This window comes from Podarcis gaigeae, assembly GCF_964106915.1.
Source record: "Podarcis gaigeae genome assembly, chromosome: 13".
NCBI classification, from domain to species: domain Eukaryota; kingdom Metazoa; phylum Chordata; class Lepidosauria; order Squamata; family Lacertidae; genus Podarcis; species Podarcis gaigeae.
In genome coordinates, this window is record NC_139689.1 from 16607903 (window position 1) to 16633875 (window position 25973).

At 45.3% G+C, this 25973-nt stretch overlaps 1 protein-coding gene across 5 annotated transcripts; it reads right to left on the reverse strand.

The window, feature by feature from the left end:
• Positions 1 to 536: 536 nt before the first annotated feature.
• Positions 537 to 22324, reverse strand: LOC310829184 (NACHT, LRR and PYD domains-containing protein 1b allele 2-like). Of its 5 annotated transcripts, XM_083707388.1 has the most exons (10): positions 21264 to 22322; positions 20811 to 21224; positions 19625 to 19746; positions 18525 to 18589; positions 16437 to 16660; positions 15550 to 15803; positions 14993 to 15121; positions 14690 to 14831; positions 14567 to 14596; positions 13577 to 14148 (listed from the first exon to the last, which is right to left on the reverse strand). In XM_083707388.1, exons 1-10 carry the CDS (start codon positions 21823 to 21825, stop codon positions 13856 to 13858), a joined length of 2235 nt encoding a protein of 744 aa, XP_083563514.1. In that variant the 5' UTR covers positions 21826 to 22322; the 3' UTR covers positions 13577 to 13855. The 5 variants fall into 5 exon arrangements, with proteins under 5 accessions (XP_083563515.1, XP_083563514.1, XP_083563512.1 ...); XM_083707389.1 differs by lacking the exon at positions 13577 to 14148 and adding an exon at positions 537 to 754 and having other exon boundaries at positions 20811 to 22324; XM_083707386.1 differs by having other exon boundaries at positions 14567 to 14593; positions 20811 to 22323.
• Positions 22325 to 25973: the final 3649 nt, after the last annotated feature.

The window sequence follows — 25973 nt, forward strand, 5'->3', positions numbered from 1 at the left end:
CTTCTGTTCCTCATTTTAAAGGCCAATAATTGGAAAGTATTTCTCAACTGGTGTATATTATTATGAGGGATATATGGCCTTCTGCTGACCTTCATTTCCTTCCATTAACTTTTAGGTAAGTAAGACATGCAACATGACACCAACCCACCAGGAGAGGAGACAGCAGGAAGGAGAACTCAAGCCTCCAGGTTTCTCCTGATCTAACCACAGTTAGGAAACCAGGCAGCCTCATGTGTGCAGCGGGTAAGTGCCAGGATTAATGGGCAAACTGCAGAGCAACTTCTCCTCTGGGAAATTGTTTGCAAGACCACAGGTCTTCTCCTTCACATCTCTCATCGAGACAACAGAGTCCTTCAAAACTGTCAACAAACTCATGTAAGACCCCAAGTTAATATCAGTATTCCATTAATGTACAAAATATACCTTTAGCCATCCTAGTTACTATATCATTCCGTCTCCAGCGTCAAACTCAGGCCTGTGCCATTCCTACTTTGATGGCCTTCTAGGGGAATGGATAGCAGCAGAAAAAGGCAAAATAAGGTTTGATTAAATTTATTGTGGCAGGGAGTTCTGTAGACCCTGAAGTATAAAAACGAAAGGAGCACAAATACCTAAACCTGTTCACTAAAGGAACTGAATGAATTTGCCCTTGGACTTCTTGAGTTCCTCCTCCCCAAATCCTTCAAGATGTCCAAAAGATGGCTGTGGAGGATCTTCACCATCACACCCATTCAAAGTCAGCACCAGCTGAGCCCTGTAAAAAAGCACAAAACAGGAGAGGCTACATGTGGGAATTGTGGATAGTAGGAGAGGATATATTGATTAAATATTATCCTTCCTAGTGAGTCATGGAGCAGAGTTCATTCCCTTCTACACACAGCAGGAAGCTAGGTGTAAGTGGCTCCTGTCCTGCTTTGCTGCTTTAAAGCGAGCTGTGGAGTAGGGAGGGAGGGCGGGCTCAATTTAAAGCAGCAAAGAGGGAGAGGAGCCGTTTACACGAGAGGAGGGAGGCTGCTGGGATTCCTGTGTCAGGTCCGTCTGGGGCTGTGCTGCCTCCCGCTCGTCGCTCCTTGAGCGTGCATGCTAAAGAAACATACAGCTTCTGTCCCTCTCCCTCTGATATTATACTGGTAGTTTATTAAATAGTTGAGTACAACATTTGATTCAGAATATTCCCCCCCCCCCCGTTTTCCTCCTCTAAAAACTAGGTGTGTCTTATGGTCAGATGCGTCTTATGGAGCAAAAAATATGGTATATTCCTGGTAAGAGCCCTTAGATTCCCTCCTAAAAGAAAAAAGACGCAAGAGTCTTCCTTATAAGTAATGAAATGTTTACTCACATTCAGTTCAAAGTATGATCCCTGAAGACAGGCTTTAGCTTGTAGTTACAGAAATAACAACAACAACAACAACAACAACAACAACAACAACAACAACAATTTATTATTTATACCCTGCCCACCTGACTGGGTTTCTCCAGCCAATTTGGGAAGCTCGTAATCAAATATTAAAAACACAATACAGCATACAACATTAAAAGTTCCCTAAACAGGGCTGCCTTCAGATGTCTTTAAAAACTAGAATAGTTGCTTATTTCCTTGACATCTGATGGGAGGGCATTCCACTGGGCAGGTGCCACTACTGAGAAGGCCCTCTGCCTGGTTCCCTGTAACCTCAGTTCTCGCAGTGAGGGAACTGCCAGAAGGCCCTTGGCGCCAGTGGCGTAGCGTGGGGGGTGCCAGGGGTGCCGGCCGCACCGGGCGCAACTTGGGCGGGGGGCGCACTCGCACTAACAGCTCTCTGCCCCTACTAAAATCCACGGGTTAGGGAGCCCGCGCTCGCTCGGCTTGGCGAGGAGGTCGCAGAAGGGGGAGAGCAAAGCCTTCTGCCGCGGGCAAAAAAAGGAGAGGAAGCCGGGCGGGTGGGCAGGCGGGCTGGCTGGCTGGCGGGGGTCTGGCTGCGCCTGCTGCTGCCGTTGCTGCTGCTGCCGGGCTTTGACAGCTTGGCGAAGCGGAGGGAGAGGAACTTTATGGTAATTACGGCTCTCTCTCCACTGGCCGCCTGGGTAGTGAGCTGAGCCGAGCAGGGAGTCTGGCGAGGGGGCGGGAAGAGACTTTCCCCCTTTTTTCCACCTCACCTGGTCAAAAAGGAGAGCGGAGTCTCCTCAGGGCGCCCTCAGGCAGGGCAGGGCAAGGCAAGCAGAGCGAGGAGGAGAGAGAGGGGAAGGGGGGGGGAAGCAGCCAGGAAATGCCGCGGTGTGGAGGGGGAATCAATTAAGGAGAGAAAGCGAAAAGCCTTGGAGAAAGGGAAAAAAGGAAAGAAAAGAGGCAGCTCCGGGAGAGCGCGGGGGAAAGAGAAGCCTCGCTGCTGCTGCTTGGGAGAGTAAATTACTGTACTTGCCTTGCCCCGGGTTAGGGGGCGCAAATTACTTGCCTTGCCCCGAGTTAGGGGGCGCAAATTACTTGCCTTGCCCCGGGTGCTGATAACCCACGCTACGCTGCTGCTTGGCGCTGGATCTCAGTGTCCAGGCTGAACGATGGAGGTGGAGACATTCCTTCAGTTATACAGGACCGAGGCTATTTAGGGCTTTAAAGGTCAGCATCAACACTTTGAATTGTGCTCGGAAACATACTGGAAGCCAATGCACATCTCTCAGGACTAGTGTGTAAGGATGGGCCTATGTGCTGCTGGCAGAGAACCAGCAGACAGCATCAAATGCACCAGGAGCAGTGGCCAAAATAGGAGAGAGAGATGGTCGTATGACTGGGCCTTTTGTTAGGTCTGCAAGGGTCATGCTCATCTACCTGGTCAAATGCAGGGGGAGGAAGCTCCAGACCAGGTGTAACAGGAAATTCTACCTTGGCTGGAGTAACACTTCCTGTGTCCACTCTAGGGAAACAAGAAATGTTGTATTTGACTGCTCCAATCATAGGCGCCGACTCCATGGGGCCTGAGGGGGCCCGAGCCCCCTCAAAAATTCGTTTGGGGGGGCTCTGCCCCCCCAATAATTTAAGAAAATTATTACCGTAAATTTCGCTCTATAACACGCAGATTTTTTCTCCTAAAAAGTAAGGGGAAATGTCTGTGTGTGTTATTGAGCGAATGTGTGGTCCCCAGAGCGCAGGGGCAAGGCAAAAATCAGGCAAAAATCAGATCTGGCGGTCGGGCGGAGGGAAGGCGGAAGCTGCTGCTTTCCTGCATTCTTCCTCAGGGTCTTACTGCCCACCTGCTTCTGTTGCTGCGTTTGCTCAAACTCAACAAAGAGCAGGGAATCCCCTGCCCTCCTGGCAAGCAGAGGGTTAAGGAAAGGATCGAGTCCTTCCTTCTAATTCTTTCCTAGTCACACTGCGTGCAGGCTCCAGCCCACCACCTCCTCCTCTCCGTGCTCTTGGACTCGCAGGTGGGAGAGAGAAAGAGAGGGCTGGCTTGGGGGGGGGGACTTTTGCCTTCCTTTCCTCCCCCCCACCCCGTTAAACTCCTCCCCTGCATTCTTAGCCAGCTGCTTCTCCGCACACCCCTCTTGTGCTTCTTGCCCCTTCTGTGTTTTTCCTTCCCTCCCCATTTAAAACGTGGTGACAAAGCATGGATCCACATGGATCCTCAGGATTTTTGCATTGGGTCACTCCAAATTCACCATCAGATCACATTACATGTCCATGGCTACAGTCTGTACCAAAAAAATCACGCACCCACTGTTGCCTGGGGCTGCAATGGTGCAAAAACGTGGTTACAAAGCATGGATCCACAGGATCTTTGCACTGGGTCACCCCAAATTCACCATCAGATAACATAGCATGTCCATGGCTACAGCCTGCACCAAACAAATCACGCACCCACTGTGGCCTGGGGCCACAATGGTGCAAAAACGTGGTACAAAGCATGGATCCACATGGATCCTCAGGATTTTTGCATTGGGTCACCCCAAATTCACCATCAGATCACATAGCATGTTCATGGCTACATCTTGCACCAAAAAAATCATGCACCCACTGTTGCCTAGGGTCACAGTGGTGCAAAAACATGGTTACAAAGCACGGATCCACATGGATCCTCAGGATTTTTGCATTGGGTCACCCCAAATTCACCATCAGATCACATAGCATGTTCATGGCTACATCTTGCACCAAAAAAATCACGCACCCACTGTTGCCTAGGGTCACAGTGGTGCAAAAACGTGGTTACAAAGCACGGATCCACATGGATCCTCAAGATTTTTGCATTGGGCTACTCCAAACTCACTGTCAGATATTAAAAATCTTTATAAAATAGAGAATTAAATACATACAGAATGTTAAATTTTCAGTTTTGAAATATTAGTACTAATTTAGTACTGTATTTCTATATTACTATAGTACTGTATTAGTTATTTTCAAATACTTAAATAGTTTTAGGGTGTAAGACCCAATTAAAGCCCGTTATTTACATACAGTATTACAGTATTTACATACAGTATTAGGCATACTGTATTAACTTTATTAACTGTATTAAAGCATTAACTTTGAGATATTATTTTTATTTAATGAACCCTCAGCCTTATTCAAAGTAAGCTTAAATTAGCTATTTCACTTATTAATCAAAGTGCTATTACTGTGCGACAGCAATATTTTATGTTTTATTCTTTTAATGATAGTTTAGGATTTATTTAAATATCATTTCAGTCTTTTCAGAGCTATATATTCACTGCTCTGTAATAGTCTATAAGCATAATTGTTACTGTAAATTAAATTAGCTTTTTACGAAAATACCGTGCGTGTTTATGTTTTGTTTCTTTTTTCAAAGCCAAAAAGTGTTTCAGGCTTGTCGAGTTTCCCGGAGTGTGGAGTTATAGAGAGTCGAGTTTTCGGGGTTCTAATGTTGATCATATGACTCTAAAATACTTTTAGAAAACTTTAAAACTCACTAATTTTCATCTAAAATTTAGAAAACTTCCCGGGGCAGGACCCCGGTATGGGCCCCCCCAATATTTTTTATAAGTCGGCGCCCCTGGCTCCAATGGATTACATCCCACACTGCAGAGGTAAGCAGGAAGGAGTGTCCCATTCCGTTGACATTTCCAGTCCCTCTAGTTAGTGTGAGGGAGGCAGGGGGCTCAGCCTGAGGCCCAAAGTCCAGCCTGGAGCAGTCCCTGTTGCAATTCTTTCTCCCCACTTCTTCACTACACTGCCGAAGGAACTCTTCTGGAGATCTCTTCAGCCTGTGAAGCTCTTTGAGGACTTCTTTTCTGCCTTGCACAAACCTATGCTTAGTGCTTGCTGGTTTTGCAGTGCTTCGTTTTTGCTGGACTGTTGAGAGAAAAGTTAGGGTGGGAAGAAGCTGAAAGAAAAGCTGAGGGGACACAGTTAAGTGACAGAGGATCAGGCTTGTGATATATATATATATATATATATATGCAGGTTTTGGTGTCCTCGGGTGTCTTCCCGTGTAAAAGTTGGGGTGTCTAGGCGACGTTTCGACGAGGTCTCACTCGTCATCTTCAGGCTGGTGCTTTCGGCTTCTTGTTACTGGAACAGAGCGGGATCTCAATGTTTGAGTTCCTATAAATACTGTAGAGGGGGTGTGGTGTCTAGCCTCCAATGTTCTGGGCAGAGAGGAAGTTCCCAGGCTAGTGTGCCTTTTCTTCTTTTGTTCCTTAATTACTTGAGAGATACCTTGAGTGATTTCTTGAGTGATATCCTGAGTACCACTTAGGTGGGTCATTAGGTGTGGATTAGTTGCTAAAGTCTTTGTGTCTTGACCTCTTGAACTTTGTGAAGAGTTTTCCTGAGAAGATGGCTGTATTGCACTTAGTTGTGCTTTGGCTTGGCTTCGTGTATAGGGGCGAGCTGTGGTTTTGTGGCTTGTGTCAGCCAGATCTGTGTAGGGATTGCAGGGGGGTGCAGCATCCGGAGGTGCCACCATGGATTGGCTACTGGATGGTGTCAGTAATTCATCTGTGGAGAGGGTCTGGGTTTGGGTCTGGTGTGGTTGATTGGTGTTGGCGTTCTGTGTGCCTCTGGATCTGGTGTCAGTTTTTGTGGGGAGGGCTAATTTCCAGATGTCTGGCAAGCGGGATGTGTCGTCACGCTTGTTCATGTTGTGAGGGTGTTTCTCTATCTCGATGGCTTCCATGATTATTCTCTTGTGGTGATGTTCCGTGTTAAAGAGCAATTTGGAATCTGCAAAATTAATTTCGTGTCCTGTTTCTTTCATGTGTTGGAAAAGAGAGGAAGTTTTTTCTTCTTTTTTGACGGCATTCTTGTGTTCTGCGATACGTGCATTTATTCGTCTGTTTGTTTGTCCAATGTACGTGGCTGGGCAGACTTTGCAGGGTATTTCATAGATCCCTTGGTTTTCCAACTGGATTTTATCCTTGGGGTTTCTGAGGATATTGGCTATTTTTTGGTTGGTGCAAAAGGCTGTTTTGATATTGTGTTTATGGAGGATTTTGCTAATTTTATCTGTAGTGCCCTTGATATAAGGAAGGAGGGCCATGCCATTGTTTTCTTCTGTGTCTTGGTTTTTGGGGGGTGTTTCCTTTTGGATTAGCTTCGTAATCCTGTTTTGCTGGTATCCATTGGCAATTAACACATTTGAGAGATTCTGTAACTCAGTTGTCAAGTGGTCTTTGTCAGCCAGGCGTTTGGTTCTGGAGATGAGAGTCTTGGCTACGGAGTTTATTTGTGCAGGGTGGTGGTGTGATTGTGCATGTAAGTAGCGGTTGGTGTGTGTCAGCCACGTACATTGGACAGCCACGTACATTGGACAAACAAACAGACGAATAAATGCACGTATCGCAGAACACAAGAATGCCGTCAAAAAAGAAGAAAAAACTTCCTCTCTTTTCCAACACATGAAAGAAACAGGACACGAAATTAATTTTGCAGATTCCAAATTGCTCTTTAACACGGAACATCACCACAAGAGAATAATCATGGAAGCCATCGAGATAGAGAAACACCCTCACAACATGAACAAGCGTGACGACACATCCCGCTTGCCAGACATCTGGAAATTAGCCCTCCCCACAAAAACTGACACCAGATCCAGAGGCACACAGAACGCCAACACCAATCAACCACACCAGACCCAAACCCAGACCCTCTCCACAGATGAATTACTGACACCATCCAGTAGCCAATCCATGGTGGCACCTCCGGATGCTGCACCCCCCTGCAATCCCTACACAGATCTGGCTGACACAAGCCACAAAACCACAGCTCGCCCCTATACACGAAGCCAAGCCAAAGCACAACTAAGTGCAATACAGCCATCTTCTCAGGAAAACTCTTCACAAAGTTCAAGAGGTCAAGACACAAAGACTTTAAGAGAGTCTGTGTACTGGTCCAGTAAACGCTTCCGCTGCGCAACCAGCAACAGTTCTCTTTGCAGAGCATTAATTAAGTCCAGTCCAGAGATTCTTGTTGCAGTACAAGCTTCAGAGTCTCAGCAGCAAAGAAATAACAACACAGGGAAGCCTGTCTTTCCAAAGACAGGTTTATTGCAGACAGATAACAGAAACACCTCCGGAGCTTTCAGACATTTTTGCTTCACGCCCCGCAGGCAGAGAAAACAAACACTCTTTATATACTGAGCAACTTAACAACTTAACGAGCTTGACTACTTAAAGTCACATGACATTGCTAACTTGCCAGCGTCTTATGTTTCACACCCTAACACCCCCTCTCGCTGGCAATACAAAAACAAAATTACTTCAGACCCATTTCTTCACAAAAGTTTTCATGCCGCTGAAACCCAAGCGGTTTTGTAAAACCATCAGCTTGATGTTCATGACTGGGACAGTAATTTAATTTAACAATTCCTGCTTTTACCGTTTGACAAACATTTTGAAAGCGGATATCCAAATGTTTTGTACGACCTTTAAACTGCCCATTTTGTGCTAACTTAAGACACGGTTGATTATCACCCCATACAGTGATTGGAGTGATGGCCTTTTCATACATCTCTTGTGCCAAGCATTTGTAAAATTCTAGATCTCTACATAACTCAGATAAGGCACAGAACTCAGCTTCTGTTGACGACAAAGCAATCAGGTTCTGTTTCTTGGATCTCCACCCAATCAGAGAGTTACCAAATTTTATTACACAGCCAGACACTGATTTTCTATCCTTTAAATTTCCCCAATCACTATCTGCCCAACAAGTAATCTGTGCTTGTCCTTCAGCAGATAATTCAAGGCAAAAATCTTTGGTGTATTGTAAATATCTTAACACTCTTTGAATTCCTTTCCATGCATTTACACTAGGTTTTGAAGCTTCTCTGCTGAGTAAGTTAACAGCGTAAGCAATATCTGGTCTACTCCATTGCGAAAGATGAAGTAAGCTTCCCAGTGCTGACTGAAAGATTTCAGCACGCTTGAATTCAGCACTATCCTTGAACTCATTGTCTTTTACAAAACCCATTTCCATTGGTGTTCTAACACCTGCACACTCTGTCATGCCAAGCTTTTTCAACATTTGCAATATCTTGCCTTTTTGATTCAGTAGAAAACTGCCATTTTTGGTCCTATCTATCTGAACACCAAGATAGACCTTTACATCACCAAGATTCTTAACTTTGAAGTGTTTATTTAACTCTTTGGCTAGTTTTTTTACTTGTTCTTGTGTCTTTGAAGTATAAATCAGGTCATCTACATAAACAAGCAAAGATTCTTGAGCATCTCCTGAACCTCTGAAATATAAGCAATTGTCAGCCTTGCTCCTGCTAAAACCAATGCCTACCAAAACGTCATTCAAACACTCATTCCAATTATGAGCAGATTGCTTGAGTCCATAAATAGATTTATGTAATTTCCATACCTGATTTGATTTACCAACTTTCAATCCTGGCGGAAGCTCCATATAGAGCTCTTCAGCCAAGTCTGAATGAAGATAAGCTGTAGAGACATCAAATTGATTCACTTTGAACCCTTTCTGAGCAGCAACTGCTAATAGTGCCCGTAGGGTTTCACTCCTTGAAGTGGGCGCATAGACTTCAGAATAATGTAACCCCTCTCTTTGCGTAAAACCTCGAGCTACAAGCCTTGCTTTGTACTCTGGTTTCCCCATCGCTGTTGTCTTTATCCTGTACACCCACCTACAACTTACTGCCTTGGTACCTTCTGGCAGTTTGGTGATGGAAAACACACCCAGTTCTTTCATAGAATTCAATTCTTTTTGCATGGCCTCACGCCACCTACTGGCCTCCTCCTGGGGTAATTGCTCAACCTCCTCAAAACTTTCAGGTTCGCAATTTGCCAAACCAGCCCAAACACTAATAGCTTGGTACCTTTCAGGAGGTATACCTTTGTTGGCACGCTTGGAACGCCTTAACAGTTCCTGTGATGTTCCTTCAGTTTCCCCCTCTGACCCAGAATCACTAGTCGTCACCTGTTTGTCACTAGTAGTTGAAGAACTTTCTGATTCTGACTTTACACTCTCTTGCTGTACAGGTGAACTTTTAGAGCTAGAAGATTCTGACTTTACAGGTCTCTCTTGCTGTACAGGTGAACTTTTAGAGCTAGAAGATTCTGACTTTACAGACTTGGGTGAACTAAACGATTTCTCACCCTTGTCCTCAGACTCAAATTCCTCAGCCTGTTCTGGAACTAATACCTGCCCTGGGGCCTGAGTTTCATTGTTACTGTTCACCACGTCAAATAGTATGTCAGGATTTCCATGAATTTTATTCCAACCATCCTGTTCACAAAATTCTGCACTTCTGCTGATTGTGATTTTCGTTTGATTGCCTTCTACATTCACAAATCTCCAACCTTTTGTGTTTGCTTGATAACCACAGAAAAACATTTCTTTAGATCTAGGATCGCCTTTCCTACGTTGTGCCCTAGGCACCAGCACATAAGCACGACATCCAAAAACTCTTAGATGATCAATTTTTGGTTTTTTCCCAAATAGCATGAAGTAAGGAGTGTTGCCTACTGTGCTATTGTACACTCTGTTAAAAGTATAATTCGCATACAGTGCAGCCTCAGCCCAAAACCGCTGTGGAAGTCCAGAATCAAACAGCAAAGCAGCAATGGCTTCCTGTAATGTTCGAAATTTTCTTTCAGCAACTGCATTCTCCTGTGGTGAATAGGGATTGGTAAGTCTATGAACTATACCTTTCCTTTTTAACCACGTCTCCAGCGTGTGGTTCACATATTCCCCACCACGATCTGATTGTATTTTACGCACCCTGGTGTCAAATTTACATTCGACTTCTTCAATCCAATCCATCAGGATGGAAGCTGCTTGCGATTTTTCTTTCAGAAAGAAAACCCAACTAGCCCTTGAAAAATCATCCACCAAAATTTGCATAAATCTCGCACCTCCAAGCGATTTGACTGGCATAGGGCCACACACATCTGTGTGCACAAGTTCAAAGGGTTTCTTGCTTACTCTGTCAGATCTAGGATAGTTACATGTCTTAACCTTAGCATGTTTACAAGCACAACAATCCAGAAAATTTGGACAGGGTTTAATGTTACACTCCTCAGCTAAATCTGGCATCTTGCTTACATACTTAAAGCATATATGAGCTAACCTTCTGTGTAGTAGATGTGCACAACCTGTATGAGGAGCCTTATTTACACACTTAGCTTGCGCTTCACCTGTTGAACATCTACCTGCTGCTAACTGCTCTTCATCCAAAACAAAAAGCCCATCCTCACAGGGAATTTTAACTAGCTCCTTCCCCTGTTTCGAAATGGTGCACACATCATTTTCAAACTCAACCTTAAAACCACTTTTTACCAGGCATGACACACTCAAAAGTCCATTCTTCATTCCTGGAAGAACAAAAACAGGAAGGTTAGTTTGCAAACAATTAACATAAATTGTGCCTTTAAGGCTCATTTCTCGTTTACTATTGTCTGCTATAGTCACAGTTTTTGCAACTGGCAATGTCTTGCAGTTCTTCAAGCTGCCACTAGATGTCGCTGGAACTAAACTGTGACTGGCTCCACTGTCAATTATCCACTTCAAGGTTTGTTGGCTCCTTTTAGGACTCTGTTGTGCTGCCATTGCAGATAGTCCCTTATCAGCACCTGCTCCCCCTCTGGATCGTTGATTCTTGTAGCTCTCACTTCGTCTTCCCCTGTAGCTCCGGAAACTGACCTTGGACTGTTGAAATTCCTGTTGCTTTTCAGGACACTTTGCTATCAAATGAAACCTGCTGCCACATCGAAAACATGACTTGCTGGCCATAGCAGACACTTGTGAGGCTTCCTTACAGCTCTGCCTGCTAGTTCCCCCACGCTGGGAATTATCTGAACATCCAACCCTTGGGGTATTTGAATTATCAATACGTTTTCGATGATGTTGATATTCTTGCTCACACAATCTACCAGTCACATAATTCATATTCAGCTGCTCCTCTGGCAAAACTTGTAAAGTTAGTACTAAGTTTTCAAACCCTGCATGCAGGCTGCTAAGCAGAGTATAAACTTTAATATTTTCAGGAAAATTCACACCTAGAGATGACAGTTGGTTGAAATACTCAGTCATCTGTGACGTGTGTTCAACCACACTATCCCCTGGCTTCAGTTTCAACTCATACAAAGCACGTATAATGTTCACCTTCTCTCCGGGCGTGGCTCTATGGTGAATTCGCCTAAGAGCTTCCCAAATTTCAAATGCAGACCTTAAATTTTCCACATGAGGTAATTGGGAATCGTCTATCGATACCATCAACATGCATCTAGCTTTAGTGTCCATTTTATCATGTTCCCTGTTCTGAGCATGTGCAGCAGCTTCTTGCTCTGCTGTGGCATCTGCTGCAACAGCCACAAACGGCTTTCGCCTCTGGACATAGTCAGCCCACACTTCTTTGGCTTCCAACCAGACTTGAGCCCTCTTAGACCACTGCACGTAATTAGCAGAGTTCAACTTTGTAAAGGGAACCTGGAAATTTTCCACTGCCATTCTTGGGGTCTGCTGCTACTCCCTCTGTGTGCCCTTGCTTCTCTTTCCCTTTGGGATTTGTTTTACTCACTTTTCAGACGCCTCCAGCCTCCTCTGAAGCCTTTTAAACTTTTTTCCCTCCGTCTCTTCACTAGCAACCTACCACCGTCCTCTGTTTTTATTAGCAAAACAAAAACAGAACGGGAGGTCAAGCTTGCCTTTTGCAGCTAATGAAGCTGTAAATCTTCACTTACGCAGCTCTCTCAACTTTCTGCAGCCTCTCAGTTCCTTTAAGAGCTGGATTTACGACCAAGCCGGTCTTCTCTCATCCGAAAGCTGCTTTCACTTTCTCTGCACACAATACAGCTGTAGAAACGTAGAAGGAGCCATAACCTAAGAGAGTCTGTGTACTGGTCCAGTAAACGCTTCCGCTGCGCAACCAGCAACAGTTCTCTTTGCAGAGCATTAATTAAGTCCAGTCCAGAGATTCTTGTTGCAGTACAAGCTTCAGAGTCTCAGCAGCAAAGAAATAACAACACAGGGAAGCCTGTCTTTCCAAAGACAGGTTTATTGCAGACAGATAACAGAAACACCTCCGGAGCTTTCAGACATTTTTGCTTCACGCCCCGCAGGCAGAGAAAACAAACACTCTTTATATACTGAGCAACTTAACAACTTAACGAGCTTGACTACTTAAAGTCACATGACATTGCTAACTTGCCAGCGTCTTATGTTTCACACCCTAACAGACTTTAGCAACTAATCCACACCTAATGACCCACCTAAGTGGTACTCAGGATATCACTCAAGAAATCACTCAAGGTATCTCTCAAGTAATTAAGGAACAAAAGAAGAAAAGGCACACTAGCCTGGGAACTTCCTCTCTGCCCAGAACATTGGAGGCTAGACACCACACCCCCTCTACAGTATTTATAGGAACTCAAACATTGAGATCCCGCTCTGTTCCAGTAACAAGAAGCCGAAAGCACCAGCCTGAAGATGACGAGTGAGACCTCGTCGAAACGTCGCCTAGACACCCCAACTTTTACACGGGAAGACACCCGAGGACACCAAAACCTGCATTCCTGTACCCGTGAAAATCTACGAAAGCATATATATATATATATATATATATATATATATATATATATATATATGAATGAATGAAACAACTGTGAGATTTGGGCAATTTCCTGCCATTCTGTTGTGCTCCCATAACTCTGGGTTTCAGAAATAACTGTGACACTTTTTCTATCAATCTAAAACCACAACTTATCTGATTTAGGTTGAAAAACCTGTCAGTCTAAAATCCTTGTACATTTTCTGATAGCTCACTGCTGATGACTGGGGCGTGTATGTTTAAATGCTGCTCGATTTGGCAGTGGACGTGCCTGTTCCCTACTGGTGCAGCCAAAACAAGCAGTCCCCTTATTTTTAAGACATCTGCTTAGGGAGAGACATCTCCCTCATGCTGCTGGTGCTTGCAATAGGCACGTTTCTTTCTCCCACTCTTCTCTGGTGATGGACAAACTGGAAAAGGACAAGGCTCAGCCAGCAGCTATTGCTGATTTTGATGGCAATGGATTGAGGATTAATTTTGTAAATTAAAATTTAAACCTCCTGTCCCACACGTGTTTGAGAAACAGGCTGTGAAGCCCTTTTAGCAGAATAAAAAAACCCCTAATGCAGCTCACTGCAAGCTAGGAATTAGGCAATTGCACCTGTTTATTTGTGGTCAGCTGACCTCCCCTTCTTTGTCCTCATTGCTAAGAATGAACCACACGTTTTAGTAAGATAAACAAAAGAGAGCTCATGCAGGGGCAAATACATAATATTATTTCCTTTGTTGGAAATCCCCCCCCCCAAAGCATTAAGGAAGTGACCTCATACGGTCCCTTCTTTATTGATTAAGGAAGAACTGAAGTCACATAGTACATGCAGTTGGAGTTCATGTTGTCTCTCTTTGACTTCATTGTGGTCTCATTTCCTTTCCAGTTCATCAAAAAGATATGGATTTCTGTTCTTCAATACTTTGTAAAGCATATCCTTGCAATAGTGGTTCCAACTTGGCGCCAGCATGTAGAGCGCCCTCATTTTCTCTTGGTTGGTTCCCTTCGAAGAGATCATTTCATACTGCTCATTATTCAGAATGGTGCCAAGGAGCATATCCAGCACCGCTTCAACGTTGCTGGTCCGCTGGATCAGCTCTTCCCGGTGTTGCTCAATGAAATGTTCTTTTGATGAGACTGACATTGGATGAGGTGGGCTTGCCTCTGTCAGACAAAAATAATAGAAAATGCTCTTTTAAAAAAATGGCTTTAGAGGATGTTTCAAGACAGTGAGCTCTAGAGAGAGGTGATCAAAGTAGAAGGCGTAGTTTGTCTTCAAGCTGTCCTGGCTCCCAGACATTTATAGGGATAGAAAATGGCTGAGAATATGAGAAATAACTCATGGCATGTTCCAGAGGCACTGCTGAGGAACAGTGCAGTTGTCTCTATGTAGCCACTAGCAGCTGGAAGAGAGAGAGAGAGAGAGAGAGAGAGAGAGAGAGAGAGAGAGAATGAGTAGATGCATGAAGCAAGCAGAGACTACAAGGATGACTTCCAAATCTCACTCTAAAATTTCCCATAGTGAATATGCACCATTCCAGGTGTGCAACCCTGGGTAGGTTATTACTGCATTCCCACTGACCTTCTGTTGGGTTAGAAGATTTCAGCTCTTCTGAAAGAGAACAGGGAAGATGCAGTCAGAGAATGCATGTGGCCTTTTCAAGCTATGGTCTAATCTTGCGGTCTTCCCTTGAGCAAAGCTCACCTTGTCTCACAAAGGCCTCCCAGATGAGTTCATCCCTTTTCTTCTCTATCAGGCTGAAGTGGAACTTATCTTGCCTGTGTTCAGCATAGAGTTCAGTGTACTGCTGTTCCATGTCTGCATGCAAATATTGAAGCTCCAGTTCCTGTGGGAAAGAGGGAAAGCTGTGTGGCTATGGCTTAGCCCGTGGTCTACCAATTTTAAGGGGAGTAAATAAGAGGTTGAAGGGATCCTGGTTTAGCTGTCCCCTTCTCATACTACACAGACTCCCTCCAGGTAACAATTTCCATCATTTTTGCGTCTTACCTTGGGGCAGATTTCGACATCATCTAACTTCTGCACAAAGAAGCGAGAGCCAATCCTCAGAGGCTTGAGGATGACAGAGGGTTTATCCAATCTCCACGAAGGGCATTTCTTTTCTTTCTCATGGACTGTCTGGGAAGCACAAACAGAGTCATTTTTGAGACATGCAAGGGAGATGCCAAGCTGCTAAGCCACTTCCAAGCCTCACCTCAGGGAAGACTTCCAAGTCAACATGCTGCGTAACCTGGCATAAAGGTATTTTCTTTATACAATTCGATGACAACACTGTGTCTAGAGAAGAAGACAGTCATTTGGCTTCTACCTAGCAAAGGAAAGGGGTTTATTTTTATACTGGATATTTGAATATTAATGCTGGTGGGGGCAACTGCTAATGTGGGTTCATGTTTGCTAGCACTTCAATCAATCAATCAATCAATCAATCAATCAATCAATATCAATCAATCCAAGCACACCTTGATGAATGAGTTTGCCCACAGTTCTTGAATCTAATCATATTGCAAGTCTCGTGCCACTTAGCAGAGTGAAAGATTCCTAATTACCTTTCTTAGAGAAGAGTCGTTTGGGAGGAGGTATAGGTGGAATTTTTGAGCTGGAACTTCAAGCACTTGATAGAGCAGTGTGATGCAGTGGACCTTCATCTTCCGTTTAAACCAAGGCTTTTTGAAAACTACTCCACGGGAAGAGAACTTGGGGTTTCTCAACACAGCATGACGTGACCCCACTCTGCTTGGCTTTTCTAGACTCATCCCCTCTTCCACAAAATGTCCAATGTAGACTTGGGAGCTGTCCCCATCTGTAAAAAGAAGGAACACAAATGGAATATGGGAAAATAATAGGTAGCTTGCTTAGGGCAGTGGCTCTGGAGGTTATCTAAACATTTTTCAAAAAATAATTTTTATTAAGAATTTCATCATAACAAATTATCAAAAACATATCATCTTCATTTCCCCCATTTTCCCCTTCCCCCTCCCCAAGAAAAACCCTCCCTCCCTCCCCCCAAGACTTCCCTCAGCTCCTCTCTCTGATTTTTCAACACATATTATTCTCTGCATATTATAAACTTGTAAAGATCCTTAATTTATCTGTCTATTATGTTAGCAATAATAAATTTGTGTATGTTTATTCAAAACCTGCCAAGGAGTCCAGTTCATTTTGTTGTTGTTTTAAGTAATTTGTAAAATGTTCCCATTCTTCTTTAAAGCCAGATATCTCCTCCTGCACGCTAGCCCTTCTCTTTTCTGCACCAGCCCTCCTGGTAACAGCTCCTTCCTGTTTACCCGCCATCTCTGAGTCAAAACAGGTAATGTTGTACTTGACTGCTCCCAGTGGATTACATCCCACACTTGTTATATCTTATTCTTGTTTAGTATTCATTCCTCCAGCTACAGTTATACCATTGGAAGGTTCCCCGCCCCCCCTACCGTACCTGCAAGGCACAGGAAGTGAGGGAAGTGGACGGCTGCCACAGCCTTGAGTGGATCCGCTTGGATGTTGAGCAAAGGACCAGCGACAGACAACCTCTGTGCATCCCTTCCATTCAGGTGCTTGTGCCACGAATCAAAGTGGTATGTTATGGTGACACCCGCTCCCACCTCAAATATGAGGTCAGTGTAGTAGCACTGAAAGGAGCCAGCCTCAAGGGAGCACAACCTGAATGCAACAAAGAGAAAGATGAAAGGAATAGTGATCAGTGCAGTTTCCCCTGCTGTTCTATTAGATCAGGGGTGGCCAGCTCCCAAGAGACTGTGATCTACTCACAGAGTTAAAAACTGGCAGTGATCTACCCACTTTTTTGGGGTTCAGGCCAAAGTAGCTGAGCTTTTTTCAGGGAGGAGGAAAGCCCCATTTTTGGGGGATGCAGGGGGGAAAATGTTGAGCTTTTTTTTAGAGGAGCCAAAGTTGTTAAGGGTTTTTTGGGGGGACGTCCAGTGATCTACCGGTAGATCAGGATCTACCTGTTGGACATGCCTGTATTAGATGTATCTGTAGCTCATCTCACAACTATTAATATGTATGGCCTGCATGTTCTTCTCATACTAATGGCAATTTAGTAAAAGTTCAATACCGCCTGCATGTTCTGCTTCTTTGCTCTTGGCTCATCTGCATCTGATGCAGTTGTTGTGGGATGTGAAACACAAGGGCAGTTAAGTACAACATTCCTAGAGTGAACATGTTTACACATGGAGAGGAATGATTGTTCAGCCAGCAGGTAAACTTCCTGTTTCCTTCTGGGCTGGGACAGACTTCCTATGTATGTGACTAGAGGTGGGCGTGGCCTCACCTGTGCAGGTAACGACAAAAGCACAGGGCAGGACAGCCATCTCTCTCTCTGTGACTACTTTCGTCGAAGAAGCAACATCTGCTTAGCCAAAGATGCCCTCTTGGCCTCCAGCCAAGAGAGGACAAAGGGACTGTCTGTTTATGGGATAGATTCCAGGTGTATGTTACTTTTCTAAGCTAAGTCTGCCTTCTGGGATCCGATTGTGAACAGAATGTGAGTGAGTAAACTTTTTATACTTTTAAATAAGAATGTGTCGTGTCTTATCTTTTATGAGGGAATAAGGGGAAAATACCAGAACAGTTATTATAGAGGCTTTAGCAAGCCTGAGCAAACACATCTGCTGTGAGTTTAAAAAGGGGAATGTTACCTTGCTAAATTGTGAACTTGTTTACACAAGTTGGAAAGGCTATAATCAAACAATATATTCTCTCCTGCATCCCTGAACATTCCCGCAGCTGTGTGGGTGGCAGACCTATGCAAATAACATATTGGAAGCTGTATGGGGATGAGGAGAGTTGATTAGAAGGGTAAGGATAAGAAAAATCTGGGCTGCCCTTGAAAGCTCTTTGCTACACAGTGGCCAAGTATAGGGATGAAGCTTTTAGTAAAGAGAATCTCCCAGGCAAACATCTTGCCACACACACACAGCATTTTGTCATAGAGAAGTATTTTGGCTACAAGACTGCCCAGGAAGTAAGTAAGGCTTCTTTCGGTACTGGAAAAAAATGCTTTTAAATGCTGGAACTAACAAAAGGTTGTGTGAGTGACTCTTAGTAATTCTCTAAACCAGCCAAATCCAGTGAGCATGGGGAGGGCTCCAGTCTCCCTTCCATTACCATGGCAGGTAAGCTTTTCTGTAACACAATTCACCCAGCGCACAATCACAACATGCTGTCACAGATGTAAGCTGGTTATGTGAAGACCATGAGACCCCAGAGATGTACCTAGGGTCTTTTCTGCCCTTACAAGGAGCTGTATCAGCAACCCCACCCCCCTGCAAATCACATTGCCTTTGTGCTGCAGTACGAGAAGGGTGGGAAACTTCTGTGTTTGATCTCTCTGAGATGTCGCCACACACACATATACGTTGTATATTTCTGGGGTGATTTTGGGTATGCCTCCGTGAGACCCACATTAGCTGAATGTGTTCTGTAGTACCTTTCCCAGAATTGTCAGCAGACAATTCAATGTTGAAAACATTATTTGAATGTAGAGATTGTAAAAAGATCTCACCTGTAGATTTCATGGTTCCTTTGTGAATCCCAAACCACATCTGGTATGATTTTCTCTGGAAGACCCTGTGGCAAAGCAGTAATGGTTAATATTTATGCCATACTGCCCATCCTATCTGAAAATATAGGCATTCTTATCTTCTTGCAGTGCTCTAGTTCCTACACCAAGGAGCACTGCTTGAGCCCCACCCTATAGAAACACTAAATGCTATGTCACAGCATCTGCCTTTTGTGTTTGTTTTGGCAATGACCTATAGTATGGTGATTACAGGCATTGTCTTTTCTTGTCTTTTTAATCTAGACGTTTTCCCCCAAAATGTTTACAGAATATTTGCCATTCTTTCCAAAGATCTCAGTGTACTTACCAAAGGCAGATGTAACCCAAAAATATTAAATTACCTGCACTCTCTAGGTAAGGAAAGATACGGATGGGTGGGTGTGCAAGGAAGTAGTGAACCAACATTTTGTAGTCATATCAATGCATTTGCACGCAGGTACACAGGAGTCAAGATGCACACCCTCCTCTTTAGTCAAAGAATTGCCTCCTGCTCCTTCAGACACTGGGGACAGGTTGAAATCTGAAGAATTCTATTGTAAACATGGGATTATTGCAAATTGATAACATCATAGTATAGACCCCACACAGAACATTTCCATGCTATATACAGCAATCACAATAGGAGTGTGTGCAGTTGGCCATTTGCAGCTCACAACAACAAGAAAAAATTATTTATTTGTGCTGGAGACACCTGTCCATTCCAAGTACAGTGGTACCTCGGGTTACATACGCTTCAGGTTACAGACTCCGCTAACCCAGAAATAGTACCTCAGGTTAAGCACTTTGCTTCAGGATGAGAACAGAAATCGTGCAGCGGCGGCGCAGCATCAGCAGGAGGCCCCATTAACTAAAGTGGTGCTTCAGGTTAAAGACAGTTTCAGGTTAAGAACGAAACTCCTGAACGAATTAAGTACTTAACCTGAGGTACCACTGTAATTCGTGTTGAATAGCAAAACCACAAACTTACCTAAGCTTGAAATTCAGATTCACAAGTTAGGTGTTAAAAGGGGCTAATACAAACCAGGATGAGTCCAGCCCTTTACCTCTCTAGGACACTGGTAGCAAAGAACACTTTTCCTGGAATTTGCAGGACTTGTCTTTCGGCACTGCCCTGTCTCTGCAAATAGAGGGGATTCTGATACTTGCACCGAGAACTCAGGAATGCCTGCAAAAACAAGTGATTTATTTTCGCACATGGCTGCTGTGAAAATGAAGAAGCAAACCTTGAAGATTAGACAAATGTGACGTGAATTTCACCTTGTTCTGCTTGTATGAGGAATAGGGGAAAGGGCTACTGAGTTCAGTGGGATGTACTTGCAGACTGGGACTGTAAACCTTTGGGTCATCAGGAAATGGAATGCAAAAAGTAGGGATGGTACTAATTCGGTTGTTAACCCAATCTCTCTCTCTCTCTCTCTCTCTCTGTCTCTCTCTCTCTCTCTCTCTCTCTCTCTCTCACACACACACACACACACACACACACACAACTTTGATAACACAGGCATCCTGACATGGATAAATCAAAGTGGGGAAATGGAAACAAGAGATGATCTGAAGAGGGATGGAACCCACAGCAGTTTTGCTGTAAATTTTCATTGTTTATCTCATACTATAAATTCCTATTTATTCTGTACAGACCTGATTACAAGTAGAAACCCTGATGAAACTACTTCTAACTAGTAAAAGACACCTGCTCTTGGTCACAGGAGAAAACTGTGTCTGCTTGAGATCACTGGTTGTGTGCACTCATGTGTATTTGTAGTGTCATTTTTCAAAATAATTGCAAAGAAGGGGAAATGAATAAAGCATGAAAGAGGAATTGAGAGCTACAATGCAAAGATGACAAATAATGTTATTCTTGCCATTTAATGTCCATGTTGAAATGATGTGAAGAAATAATGTGAAGGGGAGGAAGGGCAAAGAGGGGCATTAAAAACTGCTTGAGGGTTGTTGGTTTTTTTTACAACCAACTGAGGTATAAATTTTATGCAATAAAATAATATATAATTATAATATAATATATAAATAATATTATAATATATAATATAAGGAAGAGAGACCTGCGATTTCTGAGTCCTCTCTCCAATTGGTTAAGACACACTGAGAATGTAAATAATAGGTTTATGACAAACATGACCCAGCTAAAGAAACCTCTCTTCCTCCAGCCAACATTTCTTCATGAGGAGATAATCAGACTCAAACAAATGTTCCCCTTTCCGAGGTCCTTACTTGCTCTTCCACGGAGAAGCTTGTCCGCCTGCGGCTGGCAGTCGATGGCCTTCAGCACCTTGGCTGCCACCTCCACGGCACCATCCACATCATAGTGTCTGAGCAGCAGATGGCAGAGAGTCCAAGCACCAAGTCCTGGGTCCTGCAGCCAGTCCTGGGTGACCTGGAGATCGCCCATTGGAATGTAGAAATGGCAGAGTTCGCCCTTGAACTTTTTTAGCTCGGACTCATCTAAACTCTCCAGGGTGCACGCCAGGAGACCATAGATGGCTCTATTATAGGTCAAATGGTGACCTGACAGCAGAAATGATTTCATTGGAAGCCCAGAATCCTCTTCAGAAGAGCTCCCAGGATTAACCGCAGGGGCCAGAGACTTCTCCAAGCAGAGGGTATTGCAGTTCCCCACCTGGATGCCTGAAAAGAAGCAGTTTTCTCTCCCAGAGTTAAAGTCACCATGGATGTCAGCAGGTTTGTAGGCATCATTGGTGACGTAAGGGTTGTATCCTTCAAAGCCCAGAGCACCGAACAAGGGGATGTGTATTTGCCTCAGCTGGACTCTTGGCCTTTCAGAGTCATAAGTGCCAAAGTGGCATCCTTCAAGGTCCAGGGCATCCTCCGAGAAGGTGTGTTTTTTTCTCTGCAACGCGCCTCTCTCCCCCATTGCGCCCTGCCCCCCAAAAGTCTCTGGGGCGCTCACGGAACGGCGCGAAGGGCTATAGACGGGGAGGATCTGGTGCCGCCGCGTCCACAGCATTGCACCGTCTGCGCTGAGAGATCTTCCAACGGCCCTGACCGACTCCTCTCTCCTTACCGGGCTGCTACTTCCTCTTCCCTCGGGCAGAGAAGCTCTGCGCCGATTTCTGTCCTCTGTCTGTGGGCCGCCCGCCCGCATTCTCGGTCGCGTGGCGTGTCGCGTCCCTAGAGAAGGAACCCCGCTTTCGACACCAGCGGACTCGACGGCGGGGACGGAGCCCGCGATTGTCGCGAGCACGTTCGAAGGGGCGTCTTCCTGCATCTGATTTTCCCAAGCAGGAGCTCAACCCGCTCTGCTGCTAGCTATCAGTCTTGTCCCGCTCTTGCTTTCTCCTAGTCAGAAGGAGGAGTGTCAGAAAAACCCCGGGGGCGGGCTCCTCTGAGGTCGCCTTCCTATCCGTAGCTGTCAACGTTTCCCTTTTTAAAAGTGAAATTCCGTTATTCAGAATAGGATTCCTCGCAAGAAAAGAGAAAAGTTGACAGTATTGTTTAGTCGTTTAGTCGTGTCCGACTCTTCGTGACCCCATGGACCAGAGCACGCCAGGCACTCCTGTCTTCCACTGCCTCCAGGAGTTTGGTCAGACTCATGTTTGTAGCTTCGAGAACACTGTCCAAACATCTCGTCCTCTGTCGTCCCCTTCTCCTTGTGCCCTCCATCTTTCCCAACATCAGGGTCTTTTCCAGGGTGTCTTCTCTTCTCATGAGGTGTCCAAAGTATTGGAGCCTCAGCTTCACAATCTGTCCTTCCAGTGAGCACTCAGGGCTGATTTCCTTCAGAATGGAGAGGTTTGATCTTCTTGCAGTCCATGAGAGTCTCCTCCAACACCATAATTCAAAAGCATCAATTCTTCGGCGATCAGCCTTCTTTATGGTCCAGCTCTCACTTCTAGCTATGCTTGACAGCTATGCCTCTGACTTTTTTCGCTGCCAGCGGATTTGTGGCAACGCCGACAGAGAATTTATGGCAGTGCTTTTTTCTAAAAAAAATGTTTAGGGGTATTCTCATTTTAACTCAAGAAAATCATCATTTAATTGTTCAGATTGGGGAAAATTAAATACAGTAAATGGACAAAAGTACAAAGATTCACAAAATGTTTAGGGGTATGCGTGCCCCTGCGGCCTCCCCAGGAAAAAACGCTGATTTATGATATTAAAAGGAAACCTGAGGTGGAGGCTTTCCCCCAGTTTTGAATATCAAAGGTTGCCATAAGACTCACTGCAGGTAAAGCAAGCAAGCAAACAAACAAAAGCAGAATATATCTGTGGAAACGTGGATAGTGGAAAGCGAGCAAGATGATCAAGGGTCTGGAAACCAAGCCTTAAGAGGAAGGGTTGAAGGTAAAGGTAAAGGTAAAGGTACCCCTGCCCGTACGGGCCAGTCTTGCCAGACTCTGGGGTTGGTGCGCCCATCTCACTCAAGAGGCCAGGGGCCAGCGCTGTCTGGAGACACTTCCGGGTCACGTGGCCAGCATGACAAAGCTGCATCTGGCGAGCCAGAGCCGCACACGGAAACGCCGTTTACCTTCCCGCTGGTAAGCGGTCCCTATTTATCTACTTGCACCCGGAGGTGCTTTCGAACTGCTAGGTTGGCAGGCGCTGGGACCGAACGACGGGAGCGCACCCCGCCGCAGGGATTCGAACCGCCGACCTTTCGATCGGCAAGTCCTAGGCACTGAGGCTTTTACCCACAGCGCCACCTGCGTCCCCTAGGGTTGAAGGAGCTGGGTATATTTACCCTAGAAAAGAAGAGACTGAGAGGAGATAGCTGTCTTGAAATATATAGAGGGCTGTCACATGGAAGAGGGTTAACAAGCCTGTGTTCTGTTCTAGAGGGAAGGACTCAAACCAATGGCTTCAAGTTACAAGAAAATTCCGACAATACACCAGGAAGACCTTTTGGACAGTAAGAGCTGTTTGACAGTGGAATGGCTAAAGAAACATTGGAAGAGAACCCAAAAAGCACTATAAGGTGGAACAATTTCTCTGTATTTTTTGGATGTCTTGTGGTTTAATTTTAACTGATTTTATCCAGCTGTATTTTATATGGCTAAGTTGCTTTGAGACTTTTTTGTATAGAGACTAGGAAATGTAATAACTAATCATAATCATAATCATAAATATTCTTGTTGCTCTCTCCTTTCCAGTGCTCCTGCTCAGCCCTGAGTTTAAGTGAGTGTGCAAGGGCCCCCAGGAAGGAAGGACTCCAAAACCCGCTCAAGATTTTCCTGGGATGTTTTGGTTAGCTCTGAGTTTCTCCAGGGAAGGGGCTTTTTGTCCCTGGGATCTAAGGCTGGGATAAGGATGTGGGAATGTGGGAAGAAGCAAAGGGATGCAGAGGGCCAAGGAGCAACCATTCCATGCAGGCGGAGAGTGGGAAGTGACCTGGTTTAAAAATTCGGATTTTCAGCAATTCTGCTGTGCTCTCTGGTGGGCAAATTGGGTGTGTGTAATACTGTGCTGCCCTTTAGGATGTGTAAAAGGTCCACCAGGGTAAGGCACTTCATGCCCCAACCTGTAGCCTTCTAAAAATGGAAGACAAAAGGGCTGGCACAAAAAGAGGGCTCAGGACACCGCCCTTAATTCCAGAACTGTATTGAAGCACACCAGAATTCCACCTGCCTCCCCAGCCTGACATCCTTTGGGTAGCCAAGACATCTGCCTCCTGCAGCAGCCCTTTCAGGATGTTGTCAAAGCTCTCCTTGACAGGGAATGTGATTATGGAAAGAGTCACGGTACAAGCTTATAACTGAGGGGTTTTATTGTGTAAGTGCTATGCATGGGTGCAAAACAGAAGACTTCAGCTCTTCTGAAAGAGATCAGGAAAGAGGCAGTCAAGGCATGTGGCTTGGATGTCCTTTTCCATCTTTCTATGGTCCACCCTTGTGGCGCTCCCTTGGTCAAACCTCACCTTGTCTCACATAGGCCTCCCATACTAGCTCATCCTTGTTCTTCTCTATCAGGCTGAAGCTGAATTTGTTTTGCATGTGTTCCGCATAGAGTTCAAGGTACTGCTGCTCCATGTCTGCAGGGCAGGTACTGAAGCTCCAGTAGCTTTGGGGGAAATGAAAACTGAAAAAGAAAAAAAAATGATTATGGCTCAGCCTGTGGCCTTTTCACCCAGTCCATCAATCAATAGGGTAAACAGAAAGCTGAAACGTTTCTGGTTTAGTTCCTCCAACCCTCATAGCTCACAGCCTCAGTTCTCTACTGGCAACACTTTCCATCATTTCTGTATCTCACCTTGGGGCAGACCTTGACATGATCTAAGTTTTGCAGAAAGAAGTGAGATCCAATAGTCAGAGGTTTGATGGTCCCAGGGGGTTTCCTGCATTCTCCATGAAGGGCTCTTCACCTTGTGGTGTTGGCCGGCAAACACCTTCAGATCATCCTGCCCCAAAGCCTTCAGTGGGGAGGGAGGAAGGCGACTATCCGAGGTCCCAAGAGGTGCGGGGCAATCGGTTTCTGCCCTTCACAGACCTTGTCGCCCTTCTCTCCCAGAAAACTTCTCTCCAGCTTCTTCAGTTCTTCCTCCAGGGGCTCCTCCACCATCTTGCCTCTTCCCTACCCGTTGCAGTCCAGTAAGGAGTCTCACCATAGGCGCCGACTCCATGGGGCCTGAGGGGGCCCGAGCCCCCTCAAAAATTCGTTTGGGGGGCTCCGCCCCCCCAATAATTTAAGAAAATTATTAGTTATATTATGCTTTGTAAAATCACAAAATTATGTTGGTATTTTTTATTTTCCTTGTTTGACGATAGTTACCTTTTAAAATACATTCAGTAATGAGTTAAAACAAAGCCACTCCCGATCTAGAGAGGGGGTGGGGTTGCGGGCTCTCGACCCATTAACATTCTTGCGGGGCTGGCGTCAGCCCTGCGAGAAGCGGGGATTCCCCCTAGCTCATTAATATTCACCGCCCACGGCGGCAGCCAATTGGCTGCCGCAAAGGGCGGGCCCTCACAGGTTCACTTAAGGTCGGGGCAGCCAGGGGCTCGCCCCTTTCGTTCCCCCAGCAGCAGCGGTTTGGAGGTCTTGGGCCCCCCCAATATTTTTTATAAGTCGGCGCCCCTGGACTCCCACGGGCAAGAGAGAGGGGGAAAGAAAAGCTTGGATTCTTTCGCCTCCACCGCTCCTGGCATTGCAACAGGAGGAGGAAGGGAGGTGTGGCTAGCCAAACTAGTCTTGTTGTCCTGTGGCGGGTTTCCAGTTTCTTCTGCACGTGGATTGGCTGGCACAGGCGACTAGAGGGCAGGGCCTCAGGATCCAGGGCGAGAAGGGCATGGGGGGGCAATCCCAAGACTCCACTCACTCTATTCTGTAGTACAGCCTAATTGGGGCAAGCAGGAATGTGGGGGGAGTATCTGTTTTGCACGCAGAAGTTTCCAGGTTCAACCCCAGCATCTCTAGGCAGAG